Source organism: Manis pentadactyla, chromosome 2 (genome assembly GCF_030020395.1).
Source record: "Manis pentadactyla isolate mManPen7 chromosome 2, mManPen7.hap1, whole genome shotgun sequence".
Taxonomy (NCBI): domain Eukaryota; kingdom Metazoa; phylum Chordata; class Mammalia; order Pholidota; family Manidae; genus Manis; species Manis pentadactyla.
The window spans coordinates 112,941,436-112,958,808 of NC_080020.1; the positions used below are offsets into that span (position 1 = coordinate 112,941,436).

The 17,373-nt window shown below is 38.0% G+C and overlaps 3 protein-coding genes and 1 long non-coding RNA gene across 8 annotated transcripts in view; 2 read left to right on the plus strand and 2 right to left on the minus strand.

The window, feature by feature from the left end:
• Positions 1-4,129, plus strand: part of RANBP3L (RAN binding protein 3 like) — a 55,658-nt gene extending 51,529 nt beyond the window's left edge. For 2 of the 3 annotated variants that reach the window (XR_008995203.1, XM_036932090.2), the window contains 2 exons: positions 1,419-1,596; positions 3,161-4,129. Coding sequence is in view for 2 of the 3 variants with exons in the window: in XM_036932090.2 (XP_036787985.1) it covers positions 1,419-1,596; positions 3,161-3,204 (222 nt within the window). In the remaining variant the exon portion in view is untranslated. Of the gene's footprint in view, positions 1-1,418; positions 3,128-3,160 lie in introns of those variants that run through there. The other variant, XM_057495776.1, reaches the window with a different exon arrangement.
• Positions 1-17,373, minus strand: part of SKP2 (S-phase kinase associated protein 2) — a 111,717-nt gene that overhangs the window by 22,781 nt on the left and 71,563 nt on the right. The window lies entirely within an intron of this gene.
• On the minus strand, positions 1,388-10,549 carry LOC130681932 (uncharacterized). The gene is made up of 3 exons (XR_008995219.1): positions 10,474-10,549; positions 4,137-4,242; positions 1,388-1,523 (listed from the first exon to the last, which is right to left on the minus strand). It is a non-coding gene; the product is annotated as an uncharacterized LOC130681932 (long non-coding RNA).
• Positions 10,793-17,373, plus strand: part of NADK2 (NAD kinase 2, mitochondrial) — a 38,999-nt gene continuing 32,418 nt past the window's right edge. Inside the window, exon 1 of one of the 3 annotated variants that reach the window (XM_057495785.1) lies at positions 10,793-11,358. In XM_057495785.1, coding sequence (XP_057351768.1) covers positions 11,059-11,358 — 300 coding nt within the window. In that variant the 5' untranslated portion in view covers positions 10,793-11,058. The remainder of the gene's footprint in view (positions 11,359-17,373) is intronic. The other 2 variants (XM_036932093.2, XM_036932094.2) reach the window with 2 other exon arrangements.

Consider the following 17,373-nt stretch of genomic DNA (forward strand, 5'->3'; position numbering starts at 1 on the left):
GTTGACTTAACAATTTCTCTTTTTTATTATAGGCTTTAGAAAGACTGAACCAATTTCCATTTTCACTAGCATTTTCTTATGATACTTCCTGGGAATTATCATTTTTTAATTACTATGAAATTCTTGTTCAAAAAATGTATCATTGTGATTTTATTTTTAACTTCTGAATTTCTTGAATGAAAACGTCTGAATTAATTTGGCAAAAGGAAATACATTGACTAGTGAAAGGCATATTTAAAATTTAATGTAAGGAAGTCAAGGTAGTGGGATAGCATTTGTTTCAATTGCAAATATTCATTCAATATTTGTTATTAACTTACCAAAGAAAAATAACACCTTTGCACATAGTATAAAAATTTAAATTACTGAAGAATCAACAAATATTCATTCAACACTTACTATATAATACCTAACACTATTGAGAAATAAAAACATTTATTTAATTTATAGTTATATTTTTCCCAAAAGTAATTAAGGCAACTTAAGAACATGCAGATGGAAAAACATAAGACCGTTCTCTCAAAAAAGTTGGCATGTAGTTGGTTTAACACTCAGCTCTTGGCTTTAAGAAGTTAAATAACTCTTTGGAGGGTAAGCAAACAAAAAAAAAATTTCCCTGATTTTTCTTTGAAATTGTGAAAAGGCACAAAAAAGTAAATTACTGCCATATTACTTCAAAAAGGGCTGACTTTGATGACAAATGCCTAGCATTCAAGTCCCTGCCAAATGGCTGACTAGTTGTGTGAGTTCAGATCAGTCACTGTAACTTTCTGAGCCATAGTCTCCTCACCTATAAAATGAAAAGGGAAACAAGTAGATATTCAGTACATGTGCTATGTGCTTTTGCTAATATAAATGGAATAAATAATTAGTTCAGTTTTATTGTAATGACTGAATTTTAAAAAGAATTTAGTGTTCTACCAATGTTATAGTTACCATTATTTTTTATATTATTAGTAATCACAAAAATAGCATAGAAAAGTTTTGAAATTTATGGTAGAATATCATAGATTGTTCCAATGAACTCTGCATCTCCATGGAGCTATGTGGCTTGCAGGGCACGTCTGAGCATAGTGATGTAAAGGAAATGCAAATCTTTTCCCCTCTAACTGAAATTTTCTACAGTGTAAATAGTGGAGGAAGGATAGTCTGGACAAACTTACATCCACACAGAAATTAAAGTAAAAAAATGTTACTTCCTGTTTAAAATGAACAAATTGGTACCTGTTACAAAATTAAGTCATTTTAGGGTTCAATTTGGTTCAAGAGGAATTGACTTTTAAACCCCTTCAGTTTTTATGGTTTCTTACATTCTAGATTTATGCCATATAATTCCTTCCTTGTTAATAGATTAAAAATATGTAAAATGTGACTATTATTAAGTTATTTATATTCTTAACTTAATTTTCCTCATTCAGGCCAGTGCCAAAGATACAGGACGTCTGCATGCAGCAATACATCATCGGCTTGTTGCACTCCGACAGAAAGACGTGAACCAAGCAGGAAGTCAGTCAGAAACAATCCTGCAACAGTTAAACGGTGATAGCTGTGATGAGGATGAGGATGATTTCCTTCAGGTCACTAAAAATAGATCAGGTAAATAATCTGTCTTTTGTTAGGTCAGAGATTTTAAAACGAAAGCTTCTGCACAATCTTACCATATGAAATAGATTTTTGAAAAATGGAACTGATTTATTTAAAGTGGGTGGGAATTAGAGCTCTAGTTGTTTGAATCTGAGGAGTGGGTTTGAAAATCCCTTCCTTTTACATGTGGCCTTCATTGGGATTTTACCAAAAGTCAGCCTTGCTGTCATGCCTTATATAATTTGCATCTAAATTTAATAAGAGACCGTATTTAAGATGTAAGATATTACATTGCTACACTGAAACTAACCATTTATTCATATTTCTCTTCGCTTGTTCTCATTCTCCTATTACAGGCTATTAATAGGAGAAATTATAAAATACTTGTAATAGAGTCACTGGGCAAATCTAACTTGAAACTCTGAAAATCTTTTTGGAATTTGAGTGTTTTGTTTTCAAGGACCTTTTTTGCCTTATTTCTTTTATTGTGTCAGAATTCATGAATTGCGCAAGGGTGAAGTGGAACCAGTAATTAGCAGACTTGGGGGCTCAGTGCTTGCTGATGAGTGGATTTAAAACTAACATACATCATTTTCAGAGAAAAACACTGTCAAGGAAATAATAATTCCAGCTTTGTTATATAGATGCAGCTATTTTAATAAAGTCATCCAAGTATTTTCAGTCATAGTTTCATGTAACCTTGAATTCTGCTTCATAGAGGGAGGACTGAGTAATAAACTTACAAAGATAATGTGTTGGCAACCATTTTTCCAAGTTTTAATCATGTTAAATCTTAAAGCTACTGTAATTACATACAGTTTAAGAACCTATCAAAGAGCATGTGCAGAACTTGATAAAATAACTTCCTTTGCCTAATACTGAAAATGTAATCAAGAGGAAGAATGCATAAAACATGCAGATGAGGATCCTAAACTGCTTGACTAGATGAGCCAGAGAGATCAGTAAATGTGCTTTTTCTTGCTACTATTAAACAAATGTTTTTTATTCTTGGAAATGTATAAATAAATTCATCTTTCATATTATTCTAATGTTATATGGTCAACAATAAAATGGGGTCTATTAGAAAATGAGTTTTTATCAATTGAAAATGTTAAGAATTAAATGGCAAAATTCTCTCAATAACACATTTATGAAATCTATATTCTATTATACTCCATTTTAGGAAAGGATAATACGCAACTATCTTTATACAAACTGAGAAACTATGGCAATAATGCAAAGCAAATGTCAATCATATGAATCTCACCTTCTCCTGCCATTTCCCCCCCCTTTTCACTTAGCACCTTCTCTAGGAGGTGCTGCACATGAATGTTAAGATGTTATGGAAGCAGTAAAAAATCTGATTTTTAGATTTTGTTACTCCCGAGTTAAGGAAGGGTTTAATTATCCAAAAACGTCATGTTTAAAATTAGCAACATTTCTAAATGTTACTTTTAAAGATATTTCATTTCCTCATTAGTAATCATACTCATCAATATTCGTGTTCAGTTGTATTTGATATTAAATTTAACCTGAATAACACTGTATAATAAAATATCTTAAATTTATATCACAGATCCTTCTAGGTGGACCCTCAGACAGTCGGTTGCCTGTTCATGAGAGTTACCTACTATAAAAATGACAACATCTACAAAAAGATTGGTCACTTTACTGAAAATACTAAGTCATCCTAACTAACTGTGAAGATCCTATTCATTCCCTGGAGAGTTTTTGTAGCAAAATTTGTGAAATATAATTTATTGCAATTAAATTTTTCTTTCATAGTCTAATAATTCTGAGATTTTCATTTTGATTATTATAGAGAAAATGACAGAATTTAAGAAACTCATGGACTTCAGAAGTTCAAGATTTACCATTTTTGAAGAAGTTCATTTAGATAGGATTTGATAATTAATTTGGACTATTCATCACACGGATGGATATGGTACTTAAAATTATAAATTGCTGGATTTGATATCTAGTTAGTTTTTCAGTCATACATTGTCAGTCCATTAGACAAATATTTTAAAAGATTTCCATTCATTTCTTTGAGAAATACTATAATTGCACGATAAGATTTCATTAAATCATGTTTTTCTTCTGGGAAATGTGTATTTTCATTTAGCCTTTGGATTTCCTCATACTATAAGATTATATATTCATGGTATGAATTCCTTTAAAGAAAGCATTGTTTTTGGACTCATTTCCATTGCTCCTTGTATATGCTTGACTTCAGGTCAGTATCCAATAGTGGAAAGAATGAACAAAATACATTACCTATGTATAAAACAGTAAGTATACAAAAAGTAAAATATGTTGACTTGTTCTTTGATTTATATAATTAAATTATCATTAATATTCTAGTAGGTGTAGCTATATGGAGGCCTTTTCTTTAAATGAATATATAAACCCAATGGATTTCTTTCTTAAATGTATAATGGTAGACTATAGTAATTTCAACAATTGTGCAACAGAGTTTGGAAGCTCCTCTTTTGAGATTTGTTTCAGAGACACTTGCTGAGTTATACAAGAAAATAAATCTCAGTACTTACCAACATTTCACTTTTCAATTCAGTTCGATTACCCCATGACTTCAAAATTACTTTTGATTGTGAAACCTAAACAATTCCCCTAGTAGAGGAATCTTGTCTGTTGAAGCTGCAAGATAAAAATAGTACAGAATGGGTGGCTTAAACAAAAGAAATTCATTTCTCACAATCCCAGAGGCTGGAAAATCCAAAATCAAGGTGCCAACAAAGTAGGTTTAATTTTGAGGCCCTTTATCTTGGCTTGTAGGGGGGTTGCCATCCCACTGTGTGCCCACATGCCCTCTTCTTTCTGGGAGCATGGGCAGAGAGTTTCCTGGTATCTCTTCTTGTAAGGACACTAATCCCATTAGACCAGGGCCCCACCCTCACAACCTCATCTAACCCTAATTTCCTCCCAGAGGCCCATTTCCAAATATCATCACATTAGGGGTTAGGACTTCAATATATAAATTTTGGGAGAACATATACAGTCCATACGAAGGAGATAAGATTCACAAGTGCAAAATGATTTCTGAAAATGTTTTGAACAATGACAACGTATTTGGAATAATGGTATAACTTCATGAAATGCTGCTTTGAAGAACAATATTCATGTGAATACACATTTTCTTAAAGTTACACTACTTTATTACAGTACCTCTTATAATAATAAAAGCAATTATGTGTGTGTGTGTGTATATATATATATATATACACACACACACTCATATGTAAGGATAGATATATAAACCTGAGTTAACGCCTAAAAGTCTAGTTTAGCACATGAAAGTTGATTCTTTTACACTGTAATTTAGTATGATAGTTGTTCAAAGTTTTGCTCTTTCCCTATAACTGAGTAATGAGAACTTAGTGAAAGTTAGCTACTAAGAAAAGCCCATTCATTCTTCCAGTGACTATAGAAGAAATACTGTAAATAAAATTCTTTGCTTCTAAATTAAGCAATGACTCAGGAAATAGAGAAGAAAAGTTAATGTGAGAGAGGAAGAGAGAAAAGGTAGAAGAAAAAACAGAAAAAAAGAGCGCTAAGCATAAAAGGAAGATTGATAAGAATGGAAAAACAGGTTTGTTTTTTAACCAAAAAAAGTGCTTTTGATGCAGAACACACTCTGAAAAACTTTCATTAGGGAATAATATAAACAGAGATACATTTGGAGAAAATATTAAAGAAGTGGTTCTTTTTTCACATAAGATCTTAGCTGATATAGGAACATCATGATTGCACTAAGCTGTTAAAGCAGAGAAAAGAGATGTTTGTCTTTCTGATATGTTCATCCTTGCCCATGTTAGGGTGGGGATGAAGCAATATTTTCTCAGTGCCTCAAAAATTTTAATTTGATTTCATTCTTTCTTCCTGTGATTTGCCTTGTACCTCTTTGCCTACACCAAGTAATAAAATTAGACTACCTCAATGTCTGACACAAGAATGAAAAAATAGTGCTAGAACATGAGGAAGGCAGAAAGAGAAAGAATGAAAATTCCTGGATTATGCTATGACACGGTTACTAACAGCAGAAACATGGTATTTAGTTTATGACTTTCAACCCATTTCCAATCCACTCTATTATTCCTTTTTATAATCTTTATGCAACTAGTAATATTTGGGGGATAACAGAAATAGAAACATTTTAGTTTCTCCTTGTCCTGTGTATTTACATAGCCTTCTCCTTTTTGGCTTTCCTACATCCTTTGCCCCCCTGTAATGTGAAGAGATCAATCATATAATGATATTTTCACAACTTACTAGGTGGGTGATTTCAAAGTATACATCTTCATAGATTTCCATAGAAGCTGCTTTTATTAAAATTTGCTTAATTATTCCCCAGATATACTGATACATATTTAACATATCAAATTATGCATTTTTAAAAGTATCATTGATATACAATCTTATGAAGGTTTCACAAGAACAACACTGCAGTTTAAACATTCACCAAATTTATCAAGTCCACACCCCTGCCGGCCCCCATTGCAGTCACTGTCTATCAGCATAGTAAGATGCTATAGTCATTACTTGTCTTCTCTGTGCAATACTGCCTTCCAATGGACTTACTTATATTAGTGATTGTGGATTATAATTCCCCTTAATCCCCTTCTCCCTCCCAACCCACCTTCTCCAATCCCTTTCCTTTGGTAACCAATAGTCCCTTCTCAGAGTCTGTGAGTCTGCTGCTGTTTTGTTCCCTCAGGTTTGCTTTGTTTTTATACTGTACAAATGAGTGAAGTCATTTGGTACTTGTCTTTCTCTGCCTGGCTTATTTCACTGAGCATAATACCCTCTAGCTCCATCCATGTTGTTGCAAATGGTAGGATTTGTTTTCTTCTTATGGCTGAATAATATTCCATTGTGTATATGTACCATATCTTCTTTATCCGTTCATCTACTGATGGACACTTAGGTTGCTTCCATATCTTGGCTATTGTAAATAGTGCTGCGATAAACATAGGGGTGCATATGTCTTTTTCAAACTGGGCTCCTGCATTCTTAGGCTAAATTCCTAGGAGTGGAATTGCTGGGTCAAATGGTATTTCTATTTTTAGTTTTTTGAGGAACCTCTATATTGCTTTCCACAATGGTTGAACTAATTTACATTTCCACCAACAGTATAGGGGGGTTCCCCTTTCTTCACATCCTCACCAGCATTTGTTGTTGCTTGTCTTTGGGATGTTGGCCATCCTAACTGGTGTGAGGTGATATCTCATTGTGGTTTTAATTTGCATTTCCCTGATGATTAGTGATGCAAATCATCTTTTCATGTGTCTGTTGGCCATCTGCATATCTTTGTTGGAGAAGTGTCTGTACAGATCCTTTGTCCATTTTTTAAGGTTATTTGTTTTTTGGGTGTTGAGGTGGGTGAGCTCTTCATATATTTTGGATGTTAACTCCTTATTGGATAAGTCATTTATGAATATATTCGTCCATACTGTAGGATGCCTTTTTGTTCTGCTAATAGTGTCCTTTGCTGCACAGAAGCTTTTTCATTTGATGTAGTCCAATTTGTTCATTTTTTATTTTGTTTTCCTTGCCCAAGGAGATGTGTTCAGGAAAAAGTTGCTCATGTTTATATTCAAGAAATTTCTGCCTATGTTTTCTTCTATGAGTTTTATGGTTTCATGATTTACATTCAGGTCTTTGATCCATTTTGAGTTTACTTTTATGTATGGAGTTAGACAATAATACAGTTTCATTTTCTCACATGTAGCTGTCCAGTTTTGCCAACACCAGCTGTTGAAGAAGCTGTCATTTTCCCATTATATGTCCATGGCTCCTTTATCATTTATTAATTGACCATATATGGTTGGGTTTATATCTGGGCTCTCTATTCTGTACCATAGATGTATGGGTCTGTTCTTGTGTCAGCAGCAAATTATTTTGATTACTGTGGCTTTGTAGTAGAGCTTGAAGTTAGGAAGCATAATACCCCTGGCTTTGTTCTTCTTCCTCCCAATTGCTTTGGCTATTCAGGGTCTTTTGTGGTTCCATATGAATTTTAGAACTATTTGTTCTAGCTCATTGAAGAATGCTGTTGGTATTTTGATAGGGATTGCATTGAATCTGTAGTTTGCTTTAGGCAGGATGGCCATTTTGACAATATTAATTCTTCCTGTCCATGAGCATGGGATGTACTTCCATTTATTGGGGTCTTCTTTAATTTCTCTCATGAGTGTCTTGTAGTTTTCAGGGTATTGGTCTTTCACTTCCTTGGTTAGCTTTATTCCTAGGTATTTTATTCTTTTGGATGCAGTTGTAAATGGAGTTGTTTTCCTGATTTCTCTTTCTGCTAATTTGTTGTTAGTATATAGGAATGCAACAGATTTCTGTGTATTAATTTTGTATTCTGCAACTCTGCTGAATTCACTTATTAGTTCTAATAGTTTTTTGGGTTTTCTATGTATAATATAATGTCTTCAAACAGTGACATTTTAACTTCTTCCTTACCAATTTGGATGCCTTTTATTTCTTTGTGTTGTCTGATTGCTGTGGCTAGGACCTCCAGTACTATGTTAAATGAAAGTGTTGAGTTGGCACCCTTGTCTTGTTCCTGACCTTAGAGGAAAAGCTTTTAGCTCTTTGCTGTTATTAATTATGTATCTTATATTAAGATAAGCTAAACATTCTTCTCTTTCAACAGGACTTTACCAAGCCTCCACCTTAATTATGCACCATCAAAATGTTGTCTCTTAAAATATTTTACATCCATTACTGCCAAAGCCAGGAACACTTTGACCCCAGTGTCTAATATCCTATACAGGTCTTAGAGTATGTGGAAGTTATTAAAAAAGAGGGTTTCACAGTCAGAATGCACATGAAGTGAGCTGGAGGGTGTTGGAGATGGGAAGGATACATCTTAAACTTTGTATGTCTTCAAACTGTGAATGTTACAATGAAATATAACTTTTCCCATAAAATGTTGAGAGCAATTAAACTTGCTTAGGATGTGGCTACCAGGTGGCTGGGTAGGCTATTCACTGGACAAGCACACCAGTCTTGCTATAGATGAGATCTGAGTTTGAAAGTTACTACATTACACACTGTTTCAGTTGTTTGAGGGTAGTTGAAACTGTTACTAGATCCACGAATGCCAGCACGTTTTTGTTTTACAATGGCCAGATTATACACATAGTACTGGGTAATTTTTGACATCAGAGAGTAGACAAACTGGACTACATGAACACATTTGTAGTTTCTGAGATGATTAGTGGAAACTATGGCATTGGAGAAGTTATTGAAGTAACTGGCAAATATTTAGCCTAATAAAGACTTGATGATCTATGTTTTCCAACAACTAGAGGATTACCAAAACTTCTGTTTCTGCCAATCTAGTGGATATAAAAGACTATTTTACTATTACCTTAATTTGTACTTTCTGATTTCTAATAAGGTTGAGTATCTTTCAGATACTTACTGCTTGTTTCTTCCAAGAAGTGCCTACTCACAGTCTCTGTGAAGCTAAGCATATCATTTTCTCCTTTTAGTGGCTTATCACTAAAGATAAAAGCCAAGCTCCTAAGCATGGATATAATGCTTTTCATGTTTTTCCCCCTTTCCACCTCTGCAGCCTCACCTCCCACTATGGCCTGCTTCCCTCTAAATTCTCTAGCAATTCAGAACTGCTATTTCATTACTCCATACCTTTGTTCAAGCTGTTTCCTCTGTGGAAATCTTTACTATAACAGTAAGAATCCAAAGGACCTGAGGATGTTAAAGTAATAAATGAGTAACTCACATCCCAAAAAAGTTAAGAGGTGTGCTTAAATTTCCACAAGTCACTATTAGCAGCTTCTATGAGGCAAAGTTCCTGGCCAGAACAGGTCAGTGACCTACTAAAAATGACATCTCTGAGATTCCATTGTGTACTTGCCAGTTTAATAAACCATCTGGCTTGTAACAAGAACTCAATAAATATTCAGGGAACCTGTGAATGAATGCTAGTGGGGATGGCTAGCTTTTTAAGAGAGTCACAAATTTGGCATCAAGTTGGGCTTGAACAACACTGGTGTCACTCTAGTTCAACTCCCCCATTTTACAGATGAGGAAGGAATCTGAGGCCCAGGAAGGTGAAGTAACCTGTCCAAAGTTCCAAAGCTAGTTACTGATGGTGCTAAAACTACAAAGAGGCAGAGGGAGCCAAAGGAAGTGGATCTAAGGAGCAGGAGGGATAAGGATGTGCACTGCCTTTGGATTTTCCCCTTATAACAAGAGCGTTTTCTTCCATTTTCATTACTACTGCTCTAGCCCAGGCCCATGAAACTACACCAGCAGGGCCGGAGACTCCCTTCCTCCTCTTGCCTCCCAATCTGATCAATATTCCAAAGACAGATCAAGTCATCAAACATTGCTTTCAGGGCTCATTCCTCTCCAGTTAAAAGCCTCCAAAAGGCTAGGTACTGCCTATAGTATAAAGTCCAAATTTACAAACATTCTTAACTCTTCTTGCCCTATCTACTTTTCCAACCTTATTTCGCTATCTCGAAATCCTCCACTTGGCCAGACTCCTCTATCCATTTTCCCCTAACTTCTTCAAAAGCTCCTCTCTTTTTCCCCCTGGACCGACAGCTTTTCGGCTGGCAGCAGGGGTTTGTAACCTGTGCATTTCCACAGGGCACCATGCTTAGATGGGCGCACCGGCCGGTTTACTACTCTCTGTCCGTCTTGCAATTTTAAATAATTTCTGAATGAGAAGCTCTGCACGTTCATTTTGCACTAGGCCCCACAAATTATGCCGCAAGTCCTTGGTCAGTCTCCTCGGCCCCCTAGCTCAGCCATACCAAACATGAAGGAACAAGAGTCCAGTCTTATGCACAATACGAAAAGACCTAGTCTTACGTGGTCTGGCCTTACGTGCAATAATGAAAAACAACCGAATCCAAGCGAAATGGTACTCGGCACCCGGCCTGCCTCCAGCTAGCAGCTCAAAACCGCACACAGAGCCCTAACGCTGCCTGAGACCGGTTCCAGCTAGATTCCTCAGGGCAGCTCAAACGCCAAATAGAATTCCAGCTCTTCCCCCCGGTCGCAGCCAATCCCCGCAGTGCCTCGGGCTCCGAAACCGCAGCGGGCTCTGATTGGCCGACAAGAGACGGCCTGGGCGGGCGGGTGGATGTTTGAACGCACCCAGGGAAGGGGTGGAGCGGGAGGTCGGCCTCCCGGTGGCGAAGCGGCCACTGCGCAGGCGTGGATGGAGACGGCTACACAAACAAAACCCACCACACCGAGGCCTCCGGCTCTTCCCCGCCCATCTTTCCCCCGCGTGGGGTTCCTCTCCCCTGTCAGCGTCTGGGCACGTCCCCCTCGCGGCGCGGGCTACGCACGGCCGTCACTTAACCTCGGTCCTCCCCGCGCGAAGCTAGAGGACTGGGCGGCGCTCAGTCCTGGCGGCGGGGCGCGGTGGCAGCAGCCCGCGCCCGCAGCCCGGCCGGGCTGACGATGACTTGCTACCAAGGCTTCCTACTGGGCAGCTGTTGTCGCGTGGCGGGCGGCCGGGCGGCGGCGCTCAGGGGGCCGGGCGCGGGAGGCCCTGCCGCTCGGCCGCGACTCGGCGGTGACTGCGGCGGCCGGCGGCGCCTGGGGCACGGGCAGCCGTGCGAGCTGGCGGGCTGCGGCAGCCGCCCCGACGGCGGCTTCCGCCCGTCCCGGGTGGTGGTGGTGGCCAAGACCACCCGGTACGAGTTCGAGCAGCAGCGGTACCGTTATGCGGAGCTCTCGGAGGAGGACCTGAAGCAGCTGGTGGGTCCCGGCGCCTCCACCGTTGTCTCAGCTCGGCCAGGTTTCGGCGGCGGCTTTGGGGGCGGCCACTTCCTCGCACGCGAGACCCCTCAGGACGACCTCCCTTCCCGGGCGCCCTAGATGCTCTGCCTGCTCTCCCCACTTCCTCTGGCTTCGCTCCTAGGCTCCCCTCACCTGTGTGTGTGTGTGTGTGTGTGTGTGTGTGTGTGTGTGTGTGTGTGACAGGGAGGGAGAGGTACTGGTAATCCAGAGACCCTCCTCTCCCGGGCGGGGCGTCCCTAGGAAACCTTTAATGGGGGAAGAGAGGCTCCCATGGTGGGAGGACTTTGGGGACTCATTTGTGCCCCAGGTGCCCAGTTCCCCCCAACTTGTTGGGAACAGCAACAGCCCCAGGAAAGGTGGGCCGGTGGCTGAGATCTGGACGCTGTGGTAACAACTTCCCAGGCCGCCCCTAGAAAGGGGGCCCCGGGCCGCGGTTGCGGGCAGTGGAAAAGAGGGCGAAGGTACCGCGGACACACCCCCTTTTTCTCTGCGGGACGGAGAGGCCTGGGATCTCTGGAAAGCCGGTCAGGGTGAGCCTTTTCCTTTCTGGAATGCGGTTGTCATGCAGGGTTCTAGCAGCTTGTTTTAAAAGCACAGGTGTCCTTGGTTCAAGGAAGAGCAAGGGAGAAAATTTGACTTTGAATATATGTTATTAACTGGAAAGGTCAAGACAAAGGACAGGTAAACCTGGTAATTATGAAATAGCCTATGTCTAAAATGTAGCCGTATCTCTACAGTAGACTGTATTTGATTTAGATATTTATTAGTATCTCTGCAAAGTATATAAATCTATCCCAGGAAAAAAAGCCTGAATATTAATTATCTCCCTTCCTTCTCTTTTGAAACTTCTGATCCTATGTTCCCATCCACTAACTTAGGAATAGGAGTGATAATGCTACCAGGAACCACACAGAATTCTCTTTAATTGTTGACACTGAACCAAAAGGCTTTGGAATTTGTTGCCTAATAACCCTAATCTTGCAGAATTCTGTATGAGACAGCCGTTATAAACTTCTGTTATGGCTTCAAATCTGCAGCATATTTTTGTAACATTTATGTACAGAACCAAAATGAATTGTAAATCATCTTTGCTTAAGTACTGAATCTGTTTTTCCAACTTCTTGATTCTTTAATGAGTTAACTGAAGAAGTTAACTGAAGATGCACTCATCTTTGCTAGGTGCAGAATTGTTTCCTCTCCTTTCCCCAAGTGTTTGAAGGTAGCAAGTTACAGAAAATACTTGTATCATTTAAACCTAAATCAGCAAACAGTTTGAGTAGGAGGTTGGAGAAGTTGAGTTTGTGTTGGGGAGTGAAATTGGCAAGGAGGGAATAATAGTATGAGAAGCAAGCACATTGTTTGTTTGGGAGAGTTGTGTCCCTTGAGTTGTGCTGCCGATTTTGCAAGATCTACATTTTAGACATTGTCAAATGCCATATACACATAAATATGTTCTTCATACAATTTTATGGGAACCTCCCAGAACAATTTAAAATAGTACACTTGCTTGGCATGTTCCGAGGATGGGACTGGGGGTCCGGGGCGTGCAATTCTAAGCCCTGGTTATGTGTGGTTAGCTTCCTGTGAGTCTCTTCTGGGTGTCAGAGGAGGTGAAAGTAATACATTTTGAACAGTACGGTCACATTTTCAAAGTGCTTTCACCTAGTTCAAGAACCAGGGTTGGACTAGATAGCCTCCAAGGCCATTTCTAGTGCTGGCAGTTTGAAACTGGGTAACTTTTACAAGGCCTCAGGAAAATGGGTGGCATTAATTCTTGGACCTCTGAACTAGATTGCCACTAATCAAAACTTCAAATGTAGGCAAATCAGTAAGTCTTTAAAAATCCAACTACTTAGTGTACCCACTCGAGTATCTGAAGCAAGATCTGTAGCAGGTAAATATTTGTCTGTGGCTAGGTAGTGCTGTTGGAATAAGAAAACTTAGAAGTAAGATTTCTGGACTATATAATGCACAGTTTTGTAATTGCAAAGTAGTGAAATTGTCATTTCAATTAAATTTTATTGGATCAGTTCCTTACTGATTGGAGTTTGTTTTAGCATTTACATTAAGGACAATATTCAGAATGGAATAGCATTAGGTGGAGCCCAAGCCAAAGAATACAGGGCTGTGTGAAGTTGTTCTAAAATGGGATTCTGTAACAGGTGTAGTAAGATGGTTAATATTGTTTGCTGTCTTCCTTGGGCAAAAGATACTAAAGTTATGAATCATGGGACTTAGGTATGATTCCTGCCACTGGCCGTGTGTTTGAGTCTTGTGGCACCATTACTGTTATGTCTACAGTGTCAGGCAGGTAACCTGAAGTTTTGTATCAGAGGGTTCTCTTTTGTTGTGGTGGTTTTGTTGCAGAATAGGTCTGTATTAGGTTACTTGTTAAAATGCAAACAGCCCTAAGCTTCATGGTTTTCTCACTTTTTAGAAACTTAGAGGAAATACTTCTTAGTTGATAAAGCATGTACAAAATAGGTTTTCATCCTCAGACTGGGTCAGAGTTGGACTTTTAACTATGTTTTCATATAGGTCACCTTTTTATTTAAAACTTGCTTTTTTCCTTTCCCCTGACTGATCAGTGGCTTTTCTCGTGAACAGAGAATTTTTAGTTAAGGATTTTACTTCTACTGGTCATTAAACGTGCAAGGGCTAATTAAACTTACTACAGTTTACTTGCAGCATAAGACATCTAGTGAAACTTAGTATTAACAGGATCCATGACACTCAACAAATTAGACCCTTAGCTGAATTAAAGTTGACTGGAAGGGTTTTGACATCATAAATATGCCTTATTTGCCAAAGAGAAGGTTTTACTTTAAAATATTTTAATGTAAACTGAATAAGAAACAAGCAGTTTCTACCCCCTTCTCCTTGCACTCTCAAGTCTTACAACCCCAGAGAGAATCCCCTTTAATGGTTCCCATTTTTAGTTTCCTTTTTAAATTATCTTATTGGGATAGAATAATTTAGCAGCTCCTCTGTTATTGGTTTAAATTATTCCTAGTTATTGCCTTCTGCAGTTTTGGGAAATGTAGCACCTTGGATTTTGTTTCCTGAAAACGATGGTGTAGTTTAGGTTGTAGTTCTTTGGCAGAACATACTTTTGCCAATGTAGTGTGCAGTGAGTGCAGTATTTGCAATATGAGTATTTATCAAATAAAAAAACATGATCTGGAGTACTGCCAGAGCCTTCCATTGGAGCCCACCCCTTTCAATCTTCCAGACACAGGTACAAGAGTGGTCTATCTGAAGTGAACATCAGGGCACTTTACTCCTCTGCTTAGAACTCCTCAGAAGCTCAGCATGAACTGCAGAATCACCTAGGAAATTTGTTGGAAAGCAGATGCTTAACCCCCAAGATTCTGATTCAGTTTGTAAAGACTCCAAATTCTTCCTTTCTGAAACACACTCTTAAGGTTGCCAACTCTTTATCCAGGGAGCATTTTTAACAAGCTCTCCAGGTTTGCAAGTGATCCCCAGATGACACTTTGGGAAACACTGCTGTAGGCAAACCTTCAAGATCTTTAGTATGCCAAACAAGGCCCTTCATGAACTGGCTTCTGTCTGTTACCCATTGAACTTCATATCTGTTTTTGTCTTGAACTTCATTTTCCATTAATTTCAAATTGCTTTAATTTCCGTTAGATGTTGTGATTTTATTTTATTTATTTATGGATCAGTAGCACATTAAAATGGTTCAAAATGTTAAAGATGCAGAACACTACATAATGAAAAGCCTTTCTCTTACTCATCACTGAGCAGTTTTTATCCCTGGAAGGAACCAGTGTTATCAATTCCTGTGTTTACTTTCAGAAATGATCTATACATACAAATCAACACAATGAAATATTCTTATTCTTTGTTCTATCCCTTTTTACTCCATGATAACATATTATTTAAGATATTCTACCCTGGTTCTTTTTTTTAAATAGTATGTATAGTAGTCCATTGTGTGCATATGTTAATTTATTAAAATACATGCCATAATGAATAATATTAATGTTCACTCATACAGGTGTGAATGAAGCGCTAAGATAAATGCCTGAAAGTGAATTTGCTGAGTCAAAAGGCATACACATTTGAAATTGTAATAGGTATTACCAAATTGTTTCCTGGAGAGGCTGTACAAACGTATACCTTCACCAGCAATGTACAAAGGTTTTTTTTTCCCCATGATCAGTTTATCATATTTTGGGGGCTTTGCCACATTGCTAGGTGAAAAATGGTATTTTAGGGTGGTTTGATTTACATTCCTCAGTATTTTCACTTTTGTGGCCCCCTTTGCTTTTGAGTGTTTCTCTATCTTCTAGACTAATTATTCCTTTGAGGTCCAACTCCAGGCATTACTCTCACAGGAAGCAATCCTTGGTAATCTTGGTGCCCCTCTCTGCCACCAGGCATGTGTTGGTCTTCTTGACTGTATTTTCACAATGCCTGTGTTTTTGAGCTTTCGACCTTAGAGTATGATCTGTGATTATTGTCTTCATAGACCTGGGGGCAAGGACTGCTGCTTATTCATCATGCTTTATGCCTTCCCATCCCCACCAAAAAAGGTGCTGAAATGTTTCTGATGTTTTAAAAAATCATTTTTAGCTCTTTTATCCTGGAGGCTTCCAGCCTAGGGCCTTATTTATAGCTGCCAATTTTCCAGAAGATGTTAGCTATAAAAGTAGAGGTTACTAACATAGGTTCCCTGAAAGAGTTTTCATGGTTAAACATGTTTGAGAAACATGAGCCTAAGCAAAACATTTTTATTTGACCAGAACATTTTTTTTGCAGAAAACATTTTAAATTCTGTGGAATGAAACCTAGAAAGTAGAGGCTTAAGGCATACTCCCTCCATAAATATTTTCAGTTAAAGAGACTCATAAAGATGTAAAATGATTAAATATTACAGTAGCTGAAACTCCACTATTAACATAATCATTGACCAATGAGCTTTAGAGTCCTGATTTTCAAACTTCTCTGTATATCAGGATTACCTAGGGGGAGGTTTTAAAAACTACAAATGTGTGACCAGCCATGAGGTTGTAAATAACAACATCTCTTAACTGTGATCACTTCTATATTTTTCATTATGTGAATTAAGCTCTGAATTAAAAAAATGGTTTTTATCCATGCGTATGAGTATCTTGCCAGCTAGTAAAGTATAAGTTGACTTTATTTCACTATCACTGGTCTTTGTAATATGTAACAGAAATGGGTATTTCAGAATATCAGCAAGTTGTTTCATGCCTTTGGAGTATTCATTTTATATATATTTATAATAAACACTAGATGTGGAAATTGTGCAGGAAATTAGACCAACTTGTGTAAAACATTTGCATTCAAGGAGAGTTCAGCCAATTGGTTCTCTTCTTCCTACTGAAGATGGGTAGAATTAGGACATGATAAAGAGCAGAATAGTTCTTGGCCATTGTAACTTAATCATAATTGAGGCTTAGTGGTCTAATCAGTATTTATAGTTCTCAAGCAGGAGTCACATATATGGTTAGTGTAGGAATGTTAGTACTATGCACTGGGCAAGTCCTGCATTAAGAGCAGGAAATCTGAGTTTGAACCTGGCCAGTCTATTAGCATTGTAAACTTGAGCAAATAAGTTTGCAAATAATCTCTCTGTCTTTGAAATAGATGTGATAGTAACTGCTTTTCCTTGTTTGCATAATTTTTACAAAGATCAAATTATCTATAATTTATATAATTTAAAGTACCATAATTAGTTCTAATTTTATAGATACAGTAATGATCATTATGTGAAGGTCACTGTTATTTATTAAATTATGTAACATGGCAGTGCTTTGGTCATTCAAAGTAGGTTCCTTTACTGAGAGAAACCACTAAAGTAACTGAAGATTTGTTGAATCTAACAGTGTTCATGTAGTATTTTTTTAAGCCAATTTCTTAGAGGAAATAATAGTTTTGAATTTTCTCCTTTCTATTAAGAAGTATTTTTGTAATGGAGAA